General features: G+C 37.4%; 1 protein-coding gene across 1 annotated transcript; it reads left to right on the forward strand.

Moving 5' to 3' along the window:
• fam49al (family with sequence similarity 49 member A, like) lies at window positions 1–27,089 on the forward strand. The gene is given in 12 exon segments (XM_042744691.1): window positions 1–397; window positions 10,689–10,781; window positions 14,794–14,874; window positions 18,403–18,524; window positions 19,679–19,784; window positions 21,526–21,662; window positions 21,939–22,016; window positions 22,461–22,577; window positions 23,009–23,092; window positions 23,214–23,336; window positions 25,013–25,083; window positions 25,178–27,089. Coding segments are annotated over 10 exon segments (972 nt in total). The 5' UTR covers window positions 1–397; window positions 10,689–10,781; window positions 14,794–14,804; the 3' UTR covers window positions 25,242–27,089.
• Window positions 27,090–27,379: the final 290 nt, after the last annotated feature.

The raw sequence follows: 27,379 nt of genomic DNA on the forward strand, positions 1-27,379 counted from the left end.
GGCTAGCGGAGGTCTTTGTGAGAGCGAGAAAGAGAGAGAGGAACAGAGCGTTCTATTTCTCATAGATGAGCAGCTGCTAGGCAGGACTGTCTTGAAAGCAGAGAGACAGTGAGAGAGACCATTTGGTGCCTGAATGTGAGCGAGCAAGCGAGTGAGGGAGAGAGAGAGAGAGAGAGACGCACACACTCAGCGTGAGCTTGTGGTTTAAGCAGACACTAGCCGTGCGTTTAGGGAAACCCACAGTTTCAGCTCCCTGGGATAACGGAGTGTTGTTTCTGGCCCTGCTCTTTCCCCCCTTTTTATTCTGTTTTGTTTTATTCCCTCCATCCATTCTCTTCTTCCTTTTGCCTGCGGAAAGAGCTGGACCGCTGTTACCTCTCTGAAACACGCCGAGCCGGTAAGTGGACACTTTCTGTTTCCTGCTTTATTTGTGTGTCAGCCTTGTTGTATCTCATTTCTGCTTCATTCATTCTAATTGCTTGGGTAGAGAGAGAGGCTAGCGCGATACCTAGGTGATGCTGTACCGGCATCCGTCGCAGCCGGCTGGGTGCGGAAGAAGAAAAAGCGAGGGATTGGAGGAGAGAGGGAAAGGGGTGTTCTACTTTCTCAACCCCACGATCGGTCAACTGGGGCTCGTCCTCTTTCACTGCAGCACATGGCAGCCTATACACACACACACACTCTGGCACACGTCCTGTAAAACTAACCGTCTGCTTTAGTAAAGCTAATTAACGCACCTATTAGCCTAATCAATACACACCCTCTCGCATTTACTGAGGCCAGTGGTGCATAAGGAGCACTGTACAAGCGTTTTCTTTCTCTTTAAGCAAAGTGATAGCTTGATCTTCATAGAAATGTCATTTTATTCCCAGTGGGCATTTGCACAGGCATTCGGTGCAAACCAGAAACCACACAGGGCTAATTAGGCTGCATGCGGTTGTATGTGTGCATGCATGTGCATTGTTGTAGCTAAAAACATGTAGCATGTGAAAGGCTGAGAGAAATGAATGAAACCATGAATGGAGAGACGAACCACTCCTTTTTTCGATCCTTGCTCGTTCTCGTGTACATGGGAGAGAAAATTCACACCTGAGGGGGGAAGAGAGAGGTGGATGTATGAATGAAGCCCTAAAATATGAAGTCTGGTCATACATGTCCGGATATGAATGCTTTTGGTTGCCAGACCCCTGACATGGCGAGAAAAAATCAGGTTGGGTGGCTACAAAATCTGTAATTTACTGGTAATGAACTTGCGAGGGTGGTGAGCTTTCGTTTTTAATCATTATATAAAATCATTGTTCTTTGAACAAGTACAAAAGACTCGAGTATTAAAAAGAACTTGAATCACACCAAATTTGTTTTGTAACCTACTCAAAATTAATGCAAATAAATGCAGCTGACAGCAAATATATGAATATATATATATATATTTTATTACTACTAGAAATGATCGAAAATGCTTTTTGCATTTGATCATCAAATTATTATATATCTCATTAGTTGGTGTCAGCACCATACACACACCAGTTTATCACAAATATATGCTTTACCTTTATATATAATCAATCTGAGGCTGAAAATGTATTTACTTGTCTGTTGCTAGGACACTCCCTTTGAACATTTTATACGAGGCCTCTGATTGGCTGCAGCCAATGATGCAAGTTTCTCACCCCAAATCTTTCCCCTTCGCCCATGGAAACATGCCTGTCTGCATTTCTTCCTGTCCTTCTCTCTACCTCCGTGTCAGATACCGTCTGAACCTCGTCTCCATCATGCATCTCTCTATCTCTTCTTTGTTACAATTAAGTTAGACGGATAGCACTGACCGGTTTCTCTTTGTTGTCTTCCTATTTCAGATAAATTGTATATAAATCTACTTGCTGTAAGAAAGAAAAATCATTAAAGCTTTATACAGTAGCTGTTCATTCTCAGTGGTCTGCTTTCAGCTGATTTGTGATTTCTGGTCCTGTGCTGGTGGCAGTGACTCTGACCCCCACCTTCCACATGAGCATTAGATATGTGCTGTACTGTAAGTGGGTCAGGGTAAAGAGTGTGGCATGTCATGTGTGTCTCAGGGAAGTGGCCTGAAGCTGGACAGTCATAGAGCGTGGGAATCAGGAGAGGAGGGGGTTGAAATGTCTTTGCTAACCTTGGGACAAGCTTCCACCATCACCGCTGCAGCTTGACCCATACGTGCATTATAATGCATATGTATAAATCTCAAAGGCTGAATAATGTGCAGAACACCAAAAACTTCTTTTTGTGGTACTTAAAGGGGCAGTTCATCCAAAAATGAAAGTTCTGACATCATTTATATTGTTTACCCTCATGTCATTCCCAGGGGCATTTCTGGTGTTTCATCAGAATTGTGGCACAGCCAGGCCCCCATATAAAATAAAATTTGCCCGTATTTTCAAAATCTTATTAAATGTTATGGATATAAATGGTCTATACCTGCAGTACAGAATTATTCACAAGCTGCACGTGCAATAAAGTGCTGCTTCGTCATAGAAAAATTTTTGCTTTCTACAATGAAAAAAAAAATAATATCTGCGACAAACAATTCAGTGTTTGAGTAAATGAATTAATCACAAACAATTTCAGACCTTTTTACTAATTTGTTTGACCAATTTGATCAACAGAGTGGGTCATTTGCGAATCTGGCATTATAGTTCTGATTCTAAATCGCTAAACACTATTATTATATTATCAGAAAAATGATTCTCAGGTCAGTATACAATTATCTTCATTGACATATAAAGATTTATAAATATTTTACTGGGGCACAGCAGTACTCTAAAAGGGTGTAGTGACGCCCCTAGTCATTCCAAATTTTCATGACATTTTATCTGCTGCAAAACACAAGAGAATACATTTTCAAGAACGTTGGAGCTCAGACAACCATTGACTTTCATTGTATGGACAAAAACACATTTTTCAAAATATCTTCTTTGTGTATATGAAATACATCATGACTTGAAAGAAACACCTTGCTCTGGGATCTTTAGCTTGGTGCCGTTTATCTCCATGAGAGTGCTGACATCTTTTATAAGAGGCGTAATGGATTAAATTTGAAACCTCAGTAAAACGCAAGGCTAATTTTAAACAACCTGATAATAGTAATGAATCAAATCTAACCAAATCCAGTCAACTGATAACCTGTGTGCTATGAAATTGCTGGATTAATGTCTACACCACTAACTTAAGTTCAAAAGACATTTCCATTTAAAAGATGAGGGATTACAGAGCCATTGTAAAGTGTAAAGACACGCATACTATTTTTAATAGCTTGTCTGATCCCCTCTTAAAATCCCACTATACTTTCACTTCAATGACTTACAGGAATAATATCACAAATTTTGTCAATGGATCTTATGGCATATTAATGAAGTTTCAAAAGGAAGCTAAAAAATTTGTCTCGCTAAATGAGGTCAGGCTTTTTATCAAACTTTCTTTAACGCCTATAATTGATTTAACGAATTTGCAACTTCATTTACCCTCAATGTGTTTAACTGTAATGAATGTAATTGTGATTGATTTTGCCATTTTCACGATCAGTGTCTCGCTTCAAGTACGTTTTGGCACCAATTCTTCACATAATTTAAACTCCATTTTCTTAGGTACCTACAAAATGTAGCTACACAATATGTGCATCGCTCAAAACGGCTTACACAGGAAATGGTTACAGATACTATATTAGGTCACGGTGACCTGTGTCCACATTTTGATTTCCTACAGGCCTGAGGCCAGAGCAATGGCTGAGACAGCGCTATGTGAGACGGTATGTCTATCTGCACCCATAGCATGTAGAGGCCAGACACTTTACACTGCTGCAGACTCACAGATCTCTTTCAGAAGGGCATGATGTGTCTAGATGACAGTGGATAGTCTCTGAGACCATTTTATGCTTTTGCATGCATTTTATAATCAGTGCGTCACCACATTCGGAAATGTGAGATATTCGCAGAGGTACTGTATGTCCAAAACCATCAAAATGTCTGAAAAACCGAAAGTGGAACAATCTTGCATTAATTCTGATACTGTAATGATTAAGCTTCAACTATGTAGCTTCACTTAACAAACAGAATAGTGAAAATGACTGTTTTCAGACAGGTTTTCCTTAAAGGCTCTATTGGGACATTGAGAACCAGACCACTGTAGGATTAAACAAGACTGAGACTTTTTATTTGGCAGACAGGCTCTTGAGCAGAGGCAAAGTGAGTGATGGTGGAGCTGATAATGGGGTTCTCATCTCCTCTTATCTGTCTATCTGCCCTGCAAAATCAGACCAGCGAGAGCAGGAAAGTTGCTGCCAGACTTCCCACCGAATGCTTTGATGAGCAATCAGAAGCTTGAGGAACAAGTTAACACGAACCCAAATATCCTCGCTCCAAAGACACAAGTTTTTAAACTGGGTCATGTTGAAATTTCCATTAGTTATGGGTATCAAAAGCCTCCTTGTGATTGAGCTGTGCATCCAACTCACTTTTGAAAAAACATGAACAAAACTACCCAAGATCAAAAGTATATGACCTAGATGGCATTAAATATGAGGAATGAGGATAAATATTTGTTTTGTGCAATGAATTGCTAAATAAAAAGCACTTAATTAATACAAGGAATAGGCAACATGTTAATAATAAATATCAATGCCTAACTTTAAGTACATTTTTATATAGTGTTACATTATAAAATATTTTGCCAAGGCAATTTTATTTACATAGCAATTTTCCATAATGTTTTAATTAATTACGCTAGTTTACATGAACTAACAATGAAAAATACTTATAAAGCATTTATTAATCTTACCTGTATTTAATATTCATTTCAACATTTACGAATAAATTATTAAAATCAAAAGTTATGTTTACAGACATAAACATGGTTATATTATTATATTATTTAATGGACCAGAGCTAACATGAACTAGTGAACAGTTGTATTTGTATCAACTTACATTAATAAAGACTGATGAATACTGCAACAAATGTATTGCTCATATTTAATGCATTAACATGGGACCTTATTGTAAAAAAGTGTTACCCAAATTATAAATAAATAAATGAATAAACTTAATAATTAATAAAATCTATTACAAATAATTATGATAATAATGTGAAGGGTGCATATTCAAGCAAAGTCACCACTTTATCACTACTTCAGGATTCACATTTTTTCGTTATGAATACTGCAAAAATGAGATGACCCTGATGAAAGGACCCACATAGCTAACTATCATATGTTTTTTGGATGCTGGTCCTCAGGACGAGATGCTAGTGTGCTGATGTCCCAGCAAGACTTCTTGATAGAACGAACAGCTTAACCGCTTGGAGCACTGGAAATTCATGTTGGTCTTTCCAGAACGGTTCTGAACTAAGACATCAGACAAACACGTGTGATTTATTCCAAGGAGATTGCAAGTGTTCTTGCTATATTTAGCACCTGGTTTTGCTCCCTGACCTTGAGCAGGTGTGTTCCACACGGGGAGTGAGAAAGTCAGAGAGATGGGTGAAACAGACACAAACTGGCAGGTAGACCTCAGTGTAATGTGGTTTGCTTGATGACCTGCCAGAATGGCTCAATCACACCAATGGCAGTAGCATCTTTTGTTTTCCCTTCAGAAAGGGGGCAAGACGGCAATACCACAATACATGGGGCATGTGCCTTTGTGCAAATGGTCACTCTCTTAATGATGCTTTGTGGGGTTTTGCTGACAAAAATTCAACTAAACACATCATATACTCTCAGGGGATGTTAACGAGATAAAAATGAGCCTGAGGGTAGAATTTGGTTATGATGGATCTGGATATTGCTGCTGTATTTCTATTAAGGAGACAATGAAGCAAAACAGTGGAATCCATTTATCCATTCCTGACAGTTCATTTGTTGTTTGCTCATTGTTTTGCATTGTGGTTTGCTAATAAGGTCCTTCAAATGTAATTCATTGGAAAATCTAAAGCTTCATTTTGTGCTTTAGTTAATTCCACTCATCAAAAGGAATGAGCAAAACAATGAGAGATTCTCTGCTATCAAGACTTTTATCTTGATCTTATCTTTTGTCAGCCCTTGAGCAAAGGCACACAATGCTAATTTGCAATTGCCCTGCGCGCTTTTCTCCGGTCTCAGCCTTTTTTCTTCCAGCGCCGTGGATGGAGAGAGCATGGGGGAGGGGTGGCGGTGGAGAATTGTTCCCTTCTTTCTCTCTCCTCTTCCCGCACTAGCATGTTTTGCTATTCTCTAATATTGGTGTAGGTGGCAAGGGGCCGATGATGGCCGAGCATCCTCAACCCTGTCATCTGTAGCATTGGATTTCCATTCATTCGCTTCATCCGGCGCTGACGCTGCCATCTCCCATCAACCCCGGAGGCGAGCCTGCTGTCAATACCCATTTCTCTTTGAGGACCTGCCATGCTTGGCTAATGCTATCTCCACACACTGTAGAAGCTATAATGATGCTCATTAAAAAAGTTGGACATGTCATAGACAGGAAGTGAGAGGGATAGGCAGAGTGAAAAAGAAGTTCCCTGACTTCCCTTGTGAAATAGTAGTACACTTAAGCATACATTACTTTTAATGGGATGCTTTTGGACACTTACTTGTATGTTTATTGTAATTAAATGAAAATATCAGTAACACTTTAGTATAAGGACCAATTCTCACTATTAACTAGTTGTTTATTAGCATGCTTGTTATTTAAATATCGGCTGTTTTTAGTACTTATGAAGCACATATTCTGTATGACCATATTCTATATCCCTAATCCTACCCAATACTACTAACTATTAATAGGCAGCAAATTAGGAGTTTACTGAAGCAAAAGTTGTAGTTAATGCTTTGTTAATAGGAGAACTGGACCTTAGAATAAAGTGTGTCCAAAATGTATTACCGTTTAAATGCAAATTATATTAAATGCAATCAGCCTTAGAATGTTTTTCTCACTCAGGACTTAAGTACATGTTTATATGTAATTTCATAATTATACTGTATTTAAAATATGGTAATGCTGAGTGTACTGACAAGGATTTATGGTACAATAAAATATAAAATATACTTAATTACCATTTGTATTGAAACTTGTATCTTGTTTATTTAAATATGTTTTTAATTACACATTTGAAATGATTCATTTGTAATTAAGTACATTTAAAGTATATTAATTTTAAATGTAATCTTGACTATCACTGATAAAATTATAATCAAGTACTTTACATGGGCTTTAGTATGTTAGTCAACAAATCAAATTAAATGTTGTAATGTACTTCAAAATGTACATTAAAGTATAACTTTTAAATGGACGTTATTACAAAGTCGACTTACAGTACTCTTAGGTGGCCTATTATTTCATTAATATTCATTAATATATCTGCTAATACAGTATTGTAAAAAAAGCCATTATTTTTCACGAGGTTTTCTCTGACTGAGAATAAAGAGTTTGATAAAGACAGGTAAAAAAATGTGGACTAGTTTATCCCATACCCATATATAATACCTTTATGAATTAAAATGCTTAATAAAAGACGCCCCCTTCTAAAAGCACATTCTGATCAGACGGATGCCTCATTCAAGGTTAATAATGTGTTGGCTTGGAGGCTTTTACTGTAGTTTGACTCTAATTTGCAAACAGCATTTTCACGTACTTAAAACCGATTCACATTAAGCCTGAATGTTCATTGTGGCAATATTTTGAATAGAAACATTGGACCTATTCATGTATTTATATTTATTCATTTGGTAGATGCTTTTATTTGGAGAGACTTACAAATGAGGAACATCAGAAGCAATTTATAGAGCCTGCAATATTTGCAGAACAACATGCTCGACCAATGTGTTTTTTATATACAGTTTATGTGCATAAATTGTACCTTTCTGAGTACAACAGCTTATCACTGGGGCAGTACCCTTAAAGGGACAATGTTGTGTCTTATTTAACCCTATGCACCTTTAAAGGGTAGAAAGGGTACAAAGTTGTTCCTTTAAGGTTACTAACCCCGTGGCTAGTTGTTGTACTCCTAAATTTGCATTTTTTATTTTTATTTTTTCTGAAAGTGCAGTTTGATTAAAAACTGATCAATAAATGAAATTTCAGTTTTTCTGGTCACGTTTCATGAGCCGCTGTGTTGGTGACTCTATAACAGAGGTGTATTTTCATTAAAAAAGTGCTCATTTAAACAGTGCAGAGACTATTCTCACTCATTTCTGCTTCATAAAACAAAAATAAATGTGGTGTTAGTGCAAATGGAACTATAAATGGGCTTTAAACGGGCCAAAACAACTTTAAGAGCTTTCTGTTAAGAGTGACTGCAGAAGAGAACATCTGTTCCAGTTTCTCAGAGAGCTCTTTATTGTAATGCAAGTCCTTTAGATAAAGTCCTTTTGAAGTGACCGTGTCCTGCCGCAGCATTGTTAGGATGTCGCTGGCAAAGGTCAAAGTTCATTAAGAAATGCTTGACCTTGTGTTTTGTTCACTGTGACATGAACATCAGTCAGACATATATTATACAAATAATTACAACTTTATCCTTTGACATTTAAACACTCTGGGGGTGAACAGGCTTGATCTATGCACTAGGTATGCTCTCAAAGACATGTCTTGGCTCTTTGTGACCCTGGATGACCCTGTCCTCTGCACGGTCAATAAGTCTGAAGTCTCTTAACACTGCAGTGAATTCAGTTCCGCTGGACTATACTGAAACTCCACAGCATGCATCCAACACTTTAAATATTGCTAGTGACTATTGCATATTGTTATACACTACCGTTCAGGGGCATTGTTTTGTGTAACATGTCCCCCACGTATTCTACGCCCATGCTTACCATTTATAGACTAATAATAACTACTGGTTATAGACTAATGGTTATACTTTATCAGCATTAAATTAATCAAAAGGTTACAAAAATTATTTTTATTTCAAATAAATGCTGTTCTTTTTATTTGCTCTGTTCGTCCAGAATCCTGGTTTAGACAAAAATATGAAGCAGCACAACTGTTTTCAACATTGATAATAAAAATAAATGTTTCTTAAGCAGCAAATCATATTATCTGAATGATTTCTGAAGGATCATGTGACACTGAAGACTGGAGTAACAATGCTGAAAATTCAGCTTTGATATCACTGGAATAAATTACAATTTAAAATATACTGAAATAATAATAAAAAAAAATCAATTACAGTATCATTGAGAAACTATAACTGTTTTTATTAATATTGTGAAACATTTTTTTATTTTATATTTTAGTCAATTTTTTGTCGTTGTGTATTTTGTCATTTTTAGTTTAGAAAGAGTTATTATTATTATTATTCATTTAAGTTTTAGTTGTTTTAGTGCATCAAAGTTAATCTAAATTAAAATGAAAGATGTTAAAATATAAAGTTTTTAATATTCTATTTTAAACAACTTTTTTATGGTTTTAATTTTAGTCTCACTTTTAATTTTAGTTAACTACCATGGCATATATATTACACAATATTACTGTTTTTACTATATTTCTGATCAAATAAATGTAGCCTTGGTGAGCATAAGAGTCTTCTTTCAAAAAGTGTTACTGACCCAAACATTTGAATGGTAGTGTAAACATTTTCATAAGCAGTGTACCTAATAATTATTATTATTTTTTTAAAGTAAAGAGTAATTTCATTGGTAGATTCAATTGAAATATACATTGTGTTTACATTTTTAGGTGAAACAAACCTACAAATTGTATAGTTATTTGTCTCTGCGCATTAAGCTGTGTATTTTAACGTCTAAAATGAACACACTTCAGTGGAACTACAGTAGAACTGATCCTGAGTCAGTTTACATCATGTTAGTGTGGTAAATGATCCCGAGATGTTATTCTAGATGAAGAAGGATCATATCAGTCATAAAGTCACTGCAGTGAGCAGGTTGCTTTGTGTGCTGCATGATGCTGCACACTGCCTCAGATTTATGAGGGACATTGCCGCATAATGCATTGCGCTAACTGTTTATATGCCTCCTTATTTGGAGGGTGATACTGGGGTGTGTGATGATCGATTGGTGGCTGGCCGTGCCACTCAAGAAATGAATCAGATTGTGACCTGTCGAATGTATCCCATGAATCCCTCCTCAGAGGTTTATCACTATATTGTCTGCCTGAATTACTGCTTTAAAACAAGCCAATGTATGTAAGCACATCCATAATCCAATATTAAGATTTGTGATCAAGTTAATATACGTTCCAGTGACCCGTTATAACACTGTGCAGGTAACAAATATTTTAAAAAGTCTCATGTTTTGCCTAAAGAAAATAAGTACTGCTAGCCTATAGAACCATTATATATTTTCTTCATTCCAACAAATTTCATTAGTCCTATTATTTTAAATTTTTAATGAGAATTTTAAAATAGGTACTACACAGTTTGTAAATGTATTTTTGCATTAATGGGTTACACTAATCTTGTTCTCAGAAATAAGAATTAAATTTGTTTGTGCTTTTTTTTTTAATTACAGTAATGAGGATTTGATGAGGTTTGCATATCGGTCATGAAAATAATGTCATTAATAGAAAAAAAAAATCCTAAAAGGCTTAATTATCTCTTAAGCAAAATTTCAAAACATATGGAGAGATTTTGGCAGGAAAAATACGATGCCATGTTGTTTGTATTCTGAGCCTTTTTTGTGAAATTTGTTAATCTGACCTTCTCTTTGTTTCTCATTCTCTCTCTCAGGTAGCGGAGGCTGATGCTGTGATACTGCAGGAGAAACATACAGGCTCTCATTTGATGCAGTGAAGTGCTCTGTGAGGAAAATCGCAAGCAAAGGTATGGAACAAAAACAATGCATCCCTATTCGTCATACCATATGGCACCATGAGTGAGAAAAAGATGTGAAAATACAAGGCAAAAAAAAAAAAGTGTCTGAAAGCAATTGCATTCTGTCTGCCCACTTTGTGATGGCGCAGATTTCCTCATCGGTTTCAGCACAAACAGCAGAATCACAACTCCAATCAAAAATAGCCTATGAACAGATGCCATGCAGAAACATTTATAGATTTTAGCTTCCATCTTTGAAGCCATGCTTATTTAGTGCAGTCTGCCATTCATCTCTTTATGCAGTAATGAAACCAACATATATTTGAGACAAAAGCTTTAGTGTTAAAATTATACAACATCCTGCATGTGGCATTACAATAAATATGCATTTCCTTGGTCAGGTCTGGACTAGTCTGAGCGAATCAGAAAGGGACAGTGTGATATTGCTGTGTAAGCACAAGTTTTTGCAAAAGCACTCAGACAGTTGCGATCCGTTTTTGGTCGGCCCAACAAGCTGCCACCAGGGTCACTTCCTTATAAATAAGTACACTGGGGCTCTGTTCTCAGTGTTTATTTCTACAAAGTCTGCTTTAATGAATTTCCTTTTTTTCACTTTAGCCCAAACAAAAAAATTAATATCACTGATCATTTTAAACCAGAAAATAGCAAAAACTACAAAAGATTAGGTACTTTCTTTTACTACAGAGCACAAATCGATGACTGTTTAATTCTAAATTCAGCAAAGGATATGTTTTGTACACAGGAAACAGCAGTTAGAGAGCTCAAGCTATCGGTAAACCCCTGCACTAGTATAAGCCAGCAGTTCTCTAACCTCTCACCCCATCTAAACCAAGCATAGATGTATAGTGGAACCACGGAGAAACAGTTTCAACAGGCTCTTTTAAATGAAGCCCTGCCTTTAAATAGCTGTCAGAAAAAGAGAAGTGTGAAAAGAGCAGAGCGATGTTGAACGCAGAGCTGCAGAGGGGACCGTTGGTAAGGCTAAGAGGGTTTCTGTGGGGCTGTACGGCACCAGCCACATTAAGACAGACTCTTCACAGCTGGGTTCAGGGACAGCTCTGGAGGAGGAGTACAACGGAGGAACAGACTCGGATAGGAGTGGAAAACTGAGAGGACTAGCACAGTGAGGCTTTATTAAGGGAAGTCGGAAGAAGGAAGGCAAACATTTGTTGGTTGGTAAGTAAAGGACGGTCATAGTATGTGTTAAGCTGTATGCTTTTTGTTGACGTGACAGATATGGAAGATTAATTATTGGTTGACAGTTTGAGTTTTTCAGTGAGAGCTTTGGGGAGACAAAAGATTGATGGATCTGAGGTTTACGTGAGAGCTTCTGTTGGAATGAGGCACAAAGGGATAACACTAGACAGACAGACAGACAGACAGACAGACAGACAGACAGATAGAGACAGAGAGACAAACAGTCAGACAGACAGACAGACAGATAGAGACAGAGAGACAGACAGACAGACAGACAGACAGATAGATAGAGACAGACAGACAGAGAAAGAGAGACAAACAGTCAGACAGACAGACAGACAGACAGACAGACAGACAGACAGAGACAGACAGACAGACAGACAGACAGACAGACAGACAGACAGACAAACAGATAGACAGACAGACAGACAGACAGATAGACAGACAGACAGACAGACAGATAGAGACAGACAAACAGATAGACAGACAGACAGACAGACAGACAGACAGACAGACAGATAGAGACAGAGAGACAAACAGTCAGACAGACAGACAGACAGACAGACAGACAGACAGACAGACAGACAGACAGACAGATGGAGACAGACAGACAGACAGACAGAGACAGCGAGACAAACAGTCAGACAGACAGACAGACAAACAGATAGAGACTTACAGACAGACAAACAGATAGACAGACAGACAGACAGACAGACAGACAAACAGATAGACAAACAGTCAGACAGACAGACAGACAGACAGACAGACAGATAGATAGATAGATAGATAGAGACAGAGAGACAAACAGTCAGACAGACAGACAGACAAACAGATAGAGACTTACAGACAGACAAACAGATAGACAGACAGACAGACAGACAGATAGAGACATACAGACAGACAGATAGATACAGACAGACAGACAGACAGATAGTTTGATAGATAGAGACAGACAGACAGATAGAGACAGAGAGACAAACAGTCAGACAGACAGACAGTCAAACAGATAGAGACTGACAGACACACAAACAGACATACAGACAGACAGATAGAGACATACAGACAGACAGACAGACAGACAGACAGACAGACAGACAGACAGAGACATATAGACAGACAGATAGAGACATACATACATACATACAGACAGACAGACAGACAGACAGACAGAGACATACAGACAGACAGACAGACAGAGACATATAGACAGACAGATAGATAGAGACATACATACAGACAGACAGACAGACAGACAGACAGATATATAGATAGATAGATAGATAGATAGATAGATAGATAGATAGATAGACAGATAGATAGAGACAGACAGACAGACAGACAGACAGACAGAAAACAAACAAACAAACAAAGTGATAGAGACAGACAGACATAGACATATAGACAGACAAAAAGACTGTCTTATACATTAGACTAGGATTTGGCTGGTAGATGATGAAAGCCTCAGATAGAGAGAGTACAGGCGGGAAAGGCAATGTGGTCCAGCCATGGAAACAGGGCTCTACTGGTGGTTGCCAGGATACAGGCAGAGGGGGATATATATTGCCTCTTAAGTGATAAACAGGCTGAGAGGAGCCATCTTTGTGTTGTGTGCCATAAGCGAAGGATATGGCTTGATATGAAAGATTTAAAAGCCTAGATATGTAACAGCCAGATTCTTATTTTGAACACTGCCAAAATGCTCATTTGTGTCTCTTGGGAAATGCCATGATAGGTTTTGTGTTAACATCAGTGCCAGGATAATCCAGCAATTTTATTTCTTGAATGTTTCTATATAATTGTCTATCCAGAATTGTTCCTCTATTGCAAACTTTTTTTTTTGCACCATTTGGTGTCCATTGCCTACTGCAGTTGATATTTAGTGCATGCAAACTAATTTAACAAACAAAATGGTTATTTTGATGGTACAACATTATATTCCAACCAAATGCAATGCAATAAAGCAATAAGCAGCAAAAACATGTATTCTAAGCAAATCTGTCTAAGAGTTTTTATCAGTCACTTAGTTTCTATCTATGTTGTGTTGAGCTGGTTAGCCCCACCCATGGTGAAATCTCATTGGTCCAAAATCCCATTTCACAATAACTGATTATCTATAAATGTGTCATGTCACATAGCAATTTCACTTTCATTATGGACAGCCAGATTTGTTATAAACGTTAAGTCACAGCTGGTTAGGACAGGCAGACCTCAGCTATGTGCTACTACACAGGGTTAATGTGAGTTCATTTAATAATACCATGCCATCATATTATGTTACTGTACTTCTCAAGTCACACTATACTACATCACCACCAAAAGGTGTTTGTTCCTGCCTGTGCTATTTGTGTCATGATCTCTGAGTTATTTCTGCTCTTTTCCTGTATTATATTCAAATGCTGCATTGCAACAAACAACATAATATTCACATCTTTAAAGGCATGCATTCATTTTTACCACACTGCCATAATGAAGAAAAGAAAGGAAAATTGATTTTAAAAATTAACTTTTTTTCTGTCCCCACAACAAACATTGTATAACAGCAGTGTTAAAGCACTTTGTCAGAAGGATTATTCTATTGAATTATTTCAGACACAAACAGCCTCTTTTATTACAGTCTACCTTATGAAAAAACTAGCAGCATTTTTCAGCTTTATGCAATGCACAATCTGGCTCTTGTCACAGCATATGACAAAATCCAGTGTTTTTGCAATGAAAATACACACTGACAGTCTAGGAGTCTTGCTAATAAGTATCATCTAGGTTGTATTTCTTTGTACTGTATGTATTTGTCTTCCTTGCCCAGGTTTGCCGGCCATGGGGAACCTCATTAAGGTCCTTGGCAAGGATTTAGAGAACTGTCCTCATTTTTTCCTGGATTTTGAAAGTAAGTTTTTCGCTGGTGTACGGTGTGTGTACGTGTGCTCGGATGTGTGTATGTGTGTGTGATTGGAGATGGAGGTATCAGGGTTGGAGCAGGTGTAGACGCATCCTCTAGGTGGATTAAGACAGACTGAAGTTTTTTTTTTTTTTTTTTTTTTGGAAACTGTTTCCTTTTGCTCTCTTCACGATTGTGTTCACTCGTTTCCATTCATGTATAGAAAGACAGCAGAAAGCAGGAGTTTCAGTGTGACCATGTGACCTTATCAACATCACCCGAGAATCTCGACACCTAAAGTCCATCCCCCACACCCTATACACCCCGACCCCCATCCCAGATTCCACGCACATTCACACGAACACACACCCAACACCAGACACACGTCTGTCACATCTCCCATGACCCACATGCTTCTCCCTTCTCTCTGTTCCAGGGGGATCATGGGAAATCTCCTGAAACTGCTGGCTTGCACCGAGTTTGAGCATGGTCCAATAGTTTTCCTTGACTTTGAACGTGAGACCATCAGCTTCTTATGTTTTGAGTTTGCTTTTCTTTCCCGTTTGATCACAGTTCCTCCTCATCCACTGTCCTCTACATTTTCACTTCCTTTTCTCCGCCATCCCTGTTTGTGCATCAATGCCTGGCATTCAAGGGTTTTCGGTGACCTCGATTTGAGACGTGACTTTTTTTGCGCTCCTCTCCAGGTCGGCTGTGATTCACTGAACTAAAGGTCGTCGTACGAATGCCATGCTTTTTTTAGCAGTTAGAGCGGGATGGAAAGCATAATCACATAACACTTAACTTATCTCCTCTTTTTTGCCCAAACCTTTGCAGATTTGTAAAGTGTGTTGGCTCCATAATCTGTTTTTGTGTGTCCTTTGCATCTGGATGTGTGTGTGTGTGTATGAATGCATTATTAACCAGTCTGAGGATTTAAGGAAGTGGGAATGGAAGCTGCCTATTGAAAGGGGAGCCTCAATTTCCTTTTTCTCTGATGTCGTGTTACTTTTTAACCCTTACCTAAGCACTTCTCTCCCTCCTGAGTAATCCTTTCTTTTATGACACCTCTAACAGCTACATGCCTAACATCTCCTTTTTTTATGGAGAAAATAAAACTCCTGTCCCTCAAGTGTGAGAACCCGGAAGACTTAAATGTAGTTGTTGTCCAGTCTATAACATAAAATGTAGGCTGTCCTTCCTCTAAGAATTTGCATAATATAAAGTAGTAATATCAAAATGTTGAATACAAGCAAAAAAAAAAAAATGGACAACAGCTGCTCTCCAGATTTGTTTTTTGTGATAGCGAAACAATGATCACCTCTGTTACACCGCACTGGTTTACATTTCCTCAGTTCTGAAATGGGGTTAGTGTGCCACTAATGGCATTCATAAAAATCCAATATTTCAGATACAAGACACAATGGCATAGAAACAGGCTTTGAGGCTCTGATACATGTGATTAACCAAAAGGTGTGTGTGGTGCACAATAAAAGTGTGCAAAAGGGAAAGCAAACAGTACATTGCTACTGTAGCATTGACGCCTGTCTTCAGACTCTGTTCTTTGAAGATCACAGGCAGGATGAGCAAACAGACCTGGAGGTGACATGACTGGGAGGAGCCATTGGCAATTACAGTGAAGTGTAGAGTGTGTGTTTGTTTGTACTGAAGTATGTTTGCTCAGCTGATAGCACTAACAGCTATTTGTGTATTCAGTAAAACACTGACAGAGAAAATGCATCAAGGACCTCTGATAGGGTTAACTGCTTCTATATACATTACAGCCCCTCTGTTTGGATGAAGGATAAAGAAGTGTGCTTGTAAATCAGGCCTGCTTCACAGATCACTTACCATACAAAGGCTTGAGAAATCTGGTCTAGCAATTAACAGCATTTCCCAAAATGCCTCCTGCTGCAGTTTTTATACTGTGTACACCATACACAGTGTAAAAACCAATGTTATTAATTAGCATCTATGGTTCAATGAACAACCTTTAACATACATGGAACCCTTACATTCCACAAAAGGTTCTTTATAGTGGGAAAAGATTTTTTAAAACATTCTTAACTCTACATAAGCAGTCAAATTAGTGAAATTTTGTGTGCAAAAAACATTCTTTTGTCCAATGTATGCACAGCTCACACAGAAGTCACTTTCAATCCAAGCACCTTTCTGTTGGTCAGTGAAGTAAATTTGTATGACCAACTTGATTATGAACAAAATCTGCTTAGGAAACCTTTTCGGCTTTAGATTAAATTCACGATCAAGTAGATTCGAACTGAAATGGCTAGATTTCGCCCACAAAAACTGTGTGAGCATTCCTTAAAGGAATAGTTCATCTGAAAAGTTCAAATTTGCTGAAAATTTACTCAGACCATCCAAGATGTAGATGAGATCATTTCTTCATCAGAACAGATTTGGAGAAATGTATCATTCCATCACTTGCTCACCAGTGGATCCTCTGCAGTGAATGGGTGCCGTCAGAATAAGAGTCCAAACAGCTGATAAAAACATCACAAAAATCGACACAACTCCAGTCCATCTGTTAACATCTTGTGAAGGGAAAAGCAGCGTTTGTAAGACACAAATCCATCATTAAGATGTTTAATGTTTAATAATCCACAATAACCTTCCTTCAGTAAAAAAGCCTAAATTAAAAAAAAATAAAAAATAACAAATAATAATAAATAAACCTTTTACAGGAGAAAGCAATGTTATGAATAAAATCCATCTTAACAATGGATTTATTTCTTACGAACACACTTCATAAGACATAAATTGATAGACTGGAGTTGCTTGGATTACTTGTGGATTATTGTTATGTTTTTATCAGCTGTTTGGACTCCTGTTTGGATGTATTGCATATCGTGTGGTTAAAAACTAAAAGCTAAATAGAGACGTCCACCAGAGGATGATATTCTGTTTGCTTTCCTGCCTTCTTTCATCAGCTTATTAATCAAATGTCTGATGCTTGCTGTGTTGGAAGCTGACACAACTCTTTAAACCCATCCCAGCCTCGCCAGCAACTCCATATGGAGCTGCTTCATTGGCCGTGGCCTTTCATCGACATTTCCCACCAGAGCTGTTAATATCAGCCCTAACAAATCCTGACACACACTGACACAACCAAAAATCCTCCTCATGTACGTCCGACTCACAATAACACCATCATCATTACCAGATTAATCCATATGGATTTATGGTTCCTATCTTTCAAAGCTCGTTGGAAAGCTCTTTCCCCCTCCGGGTGCCAAAAGATGATGATAATCCAATGTTAGCACCAAATTAACTCACACCATGAAGCTTTCTTGTAATTATTGGTCCAGTTTTCTGATGTAACTCTGACTGGTTGAACGCAATCCAATTTACACAAAACAAAACCCATCAGGACTAGAAGAAATGATATCAGTGTGATAGTGTGACAAAGGTGATCCATAACTCAGGTTGGCCAAAGAATTGAAAGAGGACAATGAGCATTTTGAGCATTTATGTATATCTGTCGCATTCTGACCGACTCGTTCTGACTTCTGCCCACAGATGCTCAGCCCACAGAGGCAGAGACAGCCGTGTGGAATCAGGTTAGTGCCGTGCTGGAAGAGGCCCATGGGATACTGGCGGAGTTACAGTCTTACAATGGAGCAGGACAAGAAATAAGAGAGGTGGGGCTATTTTTGCATTTATTAGTTGTGCTTACCTTTGCAAAACCTGCTGCTACAATGCTAGATTGCTCTGGGTGGATGCATTAATATTGTGAAATATTCTTACAGTTTAAAACAACTGTTTTTCTATTTGAATATATTTATAAAACGTATTTATTCCTGTGATGCAAAGCTAAATTTTCAGCATCATTACTCCACTCTTCTGTGTCACATGATCCTTCAGAAATCATTCTGATGATGATTTACTGCTGAAACATTTCTTATTATTATCAATGTTGAATACAGTTGTGCTCATTTATATTTCTGTGGAAACTGTGATACATTGTTTTAAGATTCTTTTTCAATCAATATAAAGATAAAAAGGAACAGCATATATCTGAAATCGAAATCATTTGTAACGTTATAGGCTAAATGTCTTTTTTCACCTTTGACCAATTTAATGCATCCTCACTAAATAAAAGTATTAATTTCTTTAAAAGAAATTCATTTCTTCAAAACTGCATTAACACTGCATATTAAATGTCGCTCTGTAATACTTAATTCAGTAATGCCATTGAGTGATCATATATTTTTTGTATAATGATATATTTCACTGTCACACATGACGATACACTGATGCTACTTTCATGCATGGTGAGCATAAAATCTTTGATAGATGACTAGAAGCTCAGAAGTATCCAGTTAAAGCAAGAAAACAGAACACTGCAGCTAAAAACTAATCCAAAGTAACTGTTTTAAATTAAATCAAAAGATCTTCTTCTCTCATAATGACATAGAGATGTGGGAATGAGGCGTTTTAGGAGGGCGTGGTTAACTTTGAACTTTTATAAAGAATCTCTTTGGATTTGAGACTTTAGTCTTTGCAACTTCACAGATCTTTTTTATGCACCAAGAGCTTGTAACACTCCAAAGAGAAAGGAAAAATTGAAATCACATCATATGACCCTTATAAAAAGCATAATGTTTGAGCAGTTTTCAGTCATTCTGGTCCATAAACAGCAAATGTGCTGTAGTTATTCAGCAGTGAATGTTTCACATTGCTGAATAAATCACACAATGTGAACTTCATTTACAGTCTACAGCTGACCTCGAGTTTATAGTCAGTGTAAATGAAGGCTGTGGTTTCAGTTGTTCTCTCTCGTCCTTCTCTCCAGGCGATCCAGAACCCCAATGACCTCCAGCTGCAGGAGAAAGCCTGGAATGCAGTCTGCCCCCTAGTGGCCAAGCTCAAGAGATTCTACGAATTTTCTCTCAGGCTAGGTAAGTGGGTGGCCATTGTTTTCCAATTGTCTTCTTTTATATTCATGTAATGGGCCTTGTGTGCACGAGTCATCCAACGCACTGACCGTGTGTACAACGAGTGCTGCAAGCATCCGTTTCTGTCCTCCTCTGCAGCTGACCTTGTAAAGAGTTGGCATGGCAACCGCGGCAGCAGAGCGTAGAGGAGGCTGCGTTTCTGCCTCCCATACACGCTGACAATTCAGTATACGGATTGCAATAGTCAATCAGCTGCCTCTTTTTATACAGCAGTGCTGACTAGTGAAGAAACAGAGATCTCTGGCCAGACAGATAACATGCAGATAAGCTTTTCCCTGCCAAGGTAAAAAGAGGCCCCACCCTCCTCAACACATCCTGCTATCCACAATATCTGGTCCTCGGCTGATAGAGTCAGGTTTCTCGGTAGGCCTCCAGATAAAACATATCAGCTTCTTATTTATAGTAAGGCTGCTGCATATTTGATGAGAGGAAAGGATAGCTCCTCTGGAGACATGCTTAGGCATACTAATGACATTCAGACATGGCTTAGCTCTGACGGTGAAATTGTTCAGTATGTCTTCTAGTCGCCAAACAGGAAACCACTTTAAACAGCACAGCACAGACCTTCAGCATGAATTCACTATGATAACGTTAATGCAGTGATAATACTGATGAAATTGCATTAGCACTCCTTATGAAATGTCTCTCTGGATTACTTGATTCAATAATGTCATTGAGTGGTCATATATATATATATATATATAAACTTAAATTATATATATATATATATATATATATTTTTTTTTTTTTTTATAAAAAAATGATGATTAAACTGGATATTTCACTCTTAAACACAACAATATCCTGATGCTGCTTTCAGAGCTGTCATATTTTGTAATATGTAATATATAATTAAAAAATTTCAATATTGCAATCTTTGATGGATGACTAGAATCTCAGAAATATCCAGTTAAAGCAAACACTGAAACTTTACCATATAAAAAGTAACTTGGCTGTATTTACAATACAATAGAGATATAAGAATAAAAAACAATAATAAAAAAGAATACATTAATTATTTAAACAATTATTATTCCTGTGACTGCAAAACTGAATTTTCTATAACAACAACAACAATTTAATGGGTTATTTTTTAAATGGAAGATTCATACAATCATATTTCTAAATTTGGTAAGACACCATATAATAACTGAGATAACGTACAGCCTGCTGCTAATTTTATTCCCTATTAATACATTGGTTTGGAGTTCGGTTATTAAATGAGTTTTAAAAGCAGCCAAAAACATGCATTAATGATCACAGTCATATACTGCAGTTGGAAGTCATTAATACTTGTATCAGCTGCGGCTTCCAACGTTCTCTAGTATCCAGGCAACACTGACAGGATCACGGGTTCTAATCATAAACTGCAGCAATTACAAAAACACAAAAGAGAGGCGTTAGAGGCAAACACAATGGCAACTGTTGTGCTGGTAACCATGGAGATCAAATACACATATTGCAGTGCTGCGCTTTTGATACATTATGCAGGTATGCCATGTGGATTACAAATCAGATTAAAGGCCAGAGGTGAAGGGGGAAAAACAGATGATAAAAGGCTTCGGAAATCTTGAGGGACGACAACAGCATTCACTGTGAATGAATTTGAAAAGACAAACTGCTACAGAGAAATGACTATAAACTGTAAGGGACCATCAAATCTGTAAACAATATGTGTTTGCAGAGAATGCCCTGCGCAGTCTTTTGGAGGCCCTCACTAGCCCACCTTACGCTCCCATGCAGCATCTGGAGAGAGAGCAGGCCCTCGCCAAACAGTTTGCAGAGATCCTACACTTCACTCTCAGCTTTGATGAGCTCAAGGTGAGCATTTCTCACACATTACTCACTTTGATTTCATGTGGCATGAGCTCAGCTAAAATATTTAGATCTGCACTCAGTCAGACTGAAGTTCTCAGAGAGTCACGTTGAGTAAAATGTCTAAATGGCATCACTGTAAGCTGGTCTCTCTCTAAAGTGCACCCTTGAGAATGGACATCTAGGAAATAAATCTTCACAGTGAGAGGTGTGACGCCGGTAGCCCCCATAATAACCTATACTGAAGGCGCTTTTGACATTTCTAAATCCTGTCTTTACTAGATGACAAATCCAGCCATACAGAATGACTTTAGTTACTATAGGAGGACCATCAGCAGGAATCGGCTGAACAACCAGCAGGTAAGTTCACAATCTGCTGAAATTGATATTACTACACTGAAAATAAGTTTCACAAACAGTACAAAGAAATGGCAAGTCAACACACTGAATTAAAGATGAAATTCTGAAGTAGAAAAACTGAAATAGTGCTTTTTGTTTAGGAGCATTCACTCCATTAAAGTTGGCGACTTCATTTGAATGACAAAGCTTGTTAAGAATGTGGCAAAGTTCAAATGCAGACAGTGAACTCATTTGATCTGCCTCATGACGCAGTTTTACAGTGTAATGCATGTATTAGCAACCAACAGTTTGAGCTAATCATTGTTAGTGTGCATGCCCCTAAAAATAAATGCATCAAAGTTATTATAATTGACTGAGCAGAGAGTGCATTTGTATGGGAAGGTTAATGTGTTACTTAAGAAAAAGATTAATCATGTGACCCAAAATTTTACATTTGCATTACAGTTAGAAGCTGAGAATGAAGTGAATAATGAAATGGCCAATCGGATGTCGCTCTTCTACGCCGAAGCCACACCCATGCTCAAAACTCTGAGCAATGCCACGACTAAGTTTGTGTCGGAGGTAATTCATGATTTCACCCAATCTTCTGCAAACGTGGGATAGTTCAAAAATACTTATGTTGTTCCAAACCTTTCTTTCTTCTGTTGAAAACAAAAGATAGTTTTAAAAAATATTGGTAACCAAACAGTTAACGGTAGCTATTGACTTCCATAGTATTTCTTCCATACTAAAAGAAGTCAATGGCAAATTATGACAGAATTTTCATTTTCGATGAAGAGTAGCCTACGTATAACCAAACATGTCAATGTCAGGGGAATATAGAAAGAAAAAAGTTTTTACTTTTAGATATTATATCCAAATACATTTTAATGACAGTTTTAATTTGTTCAATATAGGTATTTTTCTAACCATTTGACTTCCTATGAAATGGAGAAACCAGAAATGTTGTCCCCCTCTAGAGGCTCTACAGTTCATTTCTATGCATGTTGCAGAACAAGACTTTGCCAATTGAGGACACCACAGACTGCCTGAGCACTATGGCCTGTGTGTGCCGTGTCATGTTAGAGACTCCGTAAGTTCATCTGATTCAATGTCTTTTCAATAAAACACCTATATTAACATAAAATAAATAAAATAAAACAAAACACAATAAATTAATCTTAAAGTGATCACTATTTACTTCCCAAACAAATATAGTACCGGTGCCGTTTTACTAACACAGACACCATGCTGTTCTGCATGCGTGTGATGGTGGGCGTCATCATCCTTTATGACCATGTTCATCCAGTGGGTGCCTTTGCCAAGACCTCCAAGATTGACGTAAGAACACTTTATTAGTTTCAGGTACACTGGACCCAAAAAGTATTTGGACACTTCAGCCACAACTTAAAATATATGTCATTGGATTATAATAAAATATCAAATACAGTGTCATTTATTTTTAGCAAACTATTTCACATTATATAGTCACACAAAAAATATATCTAGACACTTTCTGGATGTTAGTGGATCACATTCACAGTTAATGTGATGAACTGGGAAAATTTGGACTAGTTGGTTTGTAGTCAAACTGCAAAACTGGCTTGTAAAAGTGAAGCCTAGTATCTTTAGTTTGCTCATGTTTTTATCTGATAATGTCTAATGCAGTGAAATTAATACATTTAAATGTGGCTAAATTGACTACAGGAAAATATTATATATTTTATACTTTCTTAAATGTGCTGAAATAATTTACTCACCCTCATATTGTTCCAAACCGGCATGACTTTATTTCTTTTGCAGAAATAAATGTTAGATTATCCACACTTTCCATGTAATGAAAGTGAATAGGGACTGCTTAAAATATGTTCACCTTTACCAAAAATGATTCCAAAGAATTGCCATAGTTGTATTATAGCTTTTGTGTGATATAGGAAAAAAGTTTAGAATAAATCAGATTTTTTTTAAATGTTTTTGAAATAAGTCTCTTATGCTCACCAAGACTGCATATATTTGCTCAATGCTGTATTTATCTGATTACTGTAATATTATGGGATAACAGTAAAAAAAAACAGTGAACAGTAATCTTGTGAAATTATTATTATAATTTCATTAATGTAATGGTAAAGCTGAATTCTCAGCATCATTATTACAATCTTCAGTGTTACACGATCCTTCAGAAATCATTCTAATATGCTGATTTGCAGCTCTATTATCGGGGCTCAATTATTAATAATGGTTCTTATTTCCAATGTTGAAAACAGTTTTGCGGCTTCATATTTTTAACATTTCTGTTTTAGGATTATTTGATAAAAAGTTCAGTGAACAGCATTATTTGCCATGTAAATCTTTTGTAACATTATCAATGTCTTTACATAAAAAAGTAGTGTCTCGTGGTTTCCACAACAATATTAAGCACCATAACTGTTTTCAACATTGAAAATAAGAACCATTGTTTATTAGAGCATAAAAAGACATGTATCTTGAGCAGAAAATCGGCATATTATAATGATTTCTGAAGGATCATGTGACACTGAAGACTGGAGAAATGATGCTGAAAATTCACAGGAATAAATTACAACTGAACATATATTAAAATAGAAAACAGCTGCTTTAAATTGTTTTAACATTTCACAAGAGTATTAGTTTTACTGTATTTTTGATCAAATAAATGCAGCACTAGTGAGCAGAAGAGACTGTAATCATTTTTTAAAAACTGAAAAAAGAAAAAAGCTATGGTGTGATATAGCACACTCAGGTCATGTGGCCTACTTTTATGGTGTTCATTTTAATGAAAAGAGAAGCCTGGGTGATTCTACCTAGTATCTCCACACATTGTAGTACTTCTAAATCTAGAGCAGCGCTAGAGGGGTTTGTGGTTGTTCATGTATGCTTTTTTTGGGTGTGTGGGTGGGCGCCCATGATCACAGTCGGGGGTGAGGGACAGAAAGGGGTGACCTTTCTTTTAAAGCTGTATTTTTGCATGCATGTGTGTGTGTGTGTGTGTGTTTTTGCAGATGAAGGGCTGCATCAAGGTGTTGAAAGAGCAGCCTTCGAACAGCGTGGAGGGACTGTTGAATGCACTGAGGTGAGTGTGCAGTACAACACTTCCCAACTGCACATGGATAAAAACAAAAATGTGTAGAACATGCATGACCTGAAAGCTTCTTTCTTTCACCCAGGTATACAACAAGACATTTAAATGATGACAGCACCTCTAAACAAATCAGGGCCCTGCTTCAATGAGAGCGAGAAAGAGCGACCGCAGAGAAAGAGACTGACTGTCAGAGAACAAACGACGATGGCTGGCAAACCTCTGAAGCCGGTTTGTTTACAAGAGCAAAATGCAACTTGATCTCAAATTAAATAAGATATTCTAGAAAAGAGAAAGGAATATGAAAATAAATAAATATATCTATATATAGATTGTTGATGGTTCATCATCGTGTGTCATTTTATAAAAGCAGGAAAAATAGAGATATATATATGTATATTAAAATTCAAAAAGCAAACAAAACTACCCGATACAAATATAAAGGTCTTACAAAAACATATTAAACTTTTAGGAACTGAATTCAAACGTGATCGTTAAAACCACCAACAAAATGGTTCATATTCCAAGTTACGTCTGAGAGTATTTTTGCACACTTGAAAACGAGTCCCACTTCACAGGAAAGACTTTAATGTGGCTTGAAACTGTGTATAGTTCAGATACATTTTCATACATTTAGACTATTTGATTTGTAATGCCTTTGCCTCATTATCCTCGATACGCTCCATCCAGTGCATTCTGGGAATTGTGGGTTTCCTGATAAAACTGCAGTCCATGGCATTTTCTCTTTGGCACAAAGTCTGTTACAGAATAAATGTAAAGATCACATACTTGAGACATCTCAAACGCATACTATAACCACCTAGCTGTATATATTCGGAAAGCACAGGATAGTTTTGTAAAGAAATGAAGCGTTTTGTTAGACTTCTTCACTAGTGCTGTACAGCAATACTCTACTGAAGTGACAACTGCGAACACGATCATTTGAAATGCCTTCATACCAATGTAAGAGACATTGGATAATGCTAACAGCTCGTCTGTGGAGGTTAAAGGCCAGTTGTACATATCATGAGACGAACAATCCTTTAAATAGCTTTTTTTTTTTTTTGCTCTTGTAATGTTTGGATGCTAAACGGAGTGAGTAAGCCATGAAACTGTAATTCAGAAGCAAACACACATTCTGCCCTGTGCCATAGCTGCTTCCCGTACCACTGCGTCTCATTCAGAGTCCACATATTACAATAATCATCTGTGGAAAGTGAGGAACTAATAAACCAAATCACACCATTGTGACCGACAACACAGCGATGTGGATTTGCTTTCCTCTGTATCCCAAAGCAATGCATTGCCTGCAAGCAAATCATTGCCAAATGAGACTGCGACATTGCCTAGATAAATAGAAGTGATGTGCCGAGTGATTCGTTTTGTCATGAACACAACCTAAATCTTGAGATACATAATATACACTCAGAAAACAACAGACTTGAAGCTGCAAAACACTTGGTGTAAATAAGAGGAGCTTTCCTGTGGAATCTTTTGAGGCCTAAACAAATGTTCAGTAGAGATTCTTTCTGTTAGAATGACAGAATTAAAAAATAAAAAAAGATGTGGGTTGAAAAAACAAAAGATTGAATCATAAAGAAGATGACAACCGTGACAAACGCAGTGCTGTATTTTGGGTGTGTCTCGCCATTAGTCGAACTTGATTTGATCTTCTAATACGTTTTCTACATGGAGTTCTGTTGCAAAACAAAAGCTCTGTATGAATATTTAGATGGCATGCTGTAAAAGTTCAGACAAGACTGTAAATACGGTGTTTTTATTCATTTAATTGTTCGGTGAATCTGAATTGGGTATGTGTTGTCTCTAAGAAAACCATGCGTTTTGGCTTGGACCATTGGACTTGCCATAGACATTTGTTCCAGATCTTCAACTTCATATCAGCGGGGAATTCGAACGGGGGCGGGGGGAGGGGGCTGTCCATTTGCTTGTTATTTTGTACATTTTGTGCAAGAAATAAACTTGTCATTTACTACATTCAACATGGCGTTTTGTCATTGACTTGAGCTGCTCTCTCAGACTATTCTTTTCATAAAAGGTTATTTCACCTTCTGCATCAAATGAAGCACAGAATGTATTTTTAAGGCTGAATGAGGTCAGTCTTCTGAATAATAAAGCTTTGACTCTAACTGAATGAATGAGTTGCTGTCCATGGTGCTGTTTTCGGAGTGCACTACACTAGGGGTGTGCGATATGACGATTTTTGATCGTGGACGATCTGCTTTTGAAGAAATATCGTGTTACAGCTCACATTCTGTAAGATGCAGTTCTG

The sequence above is a fragment of the Cyprinus carpio genome, chromosome B19, assembly GCF_018340385.1.
Source record: "Cyprinus carpio isolate SPL01 chromosome B19, ASM1834038v1, whole genome shotgun sequence".
In the NCBI taxonomy this organism is placed as follows: Eukaryota; Metazoa; Chordata; class Actinopteri; order Cypriniformes; family Cyprinidae; genus Cyprinus; species Cyprinus carpio.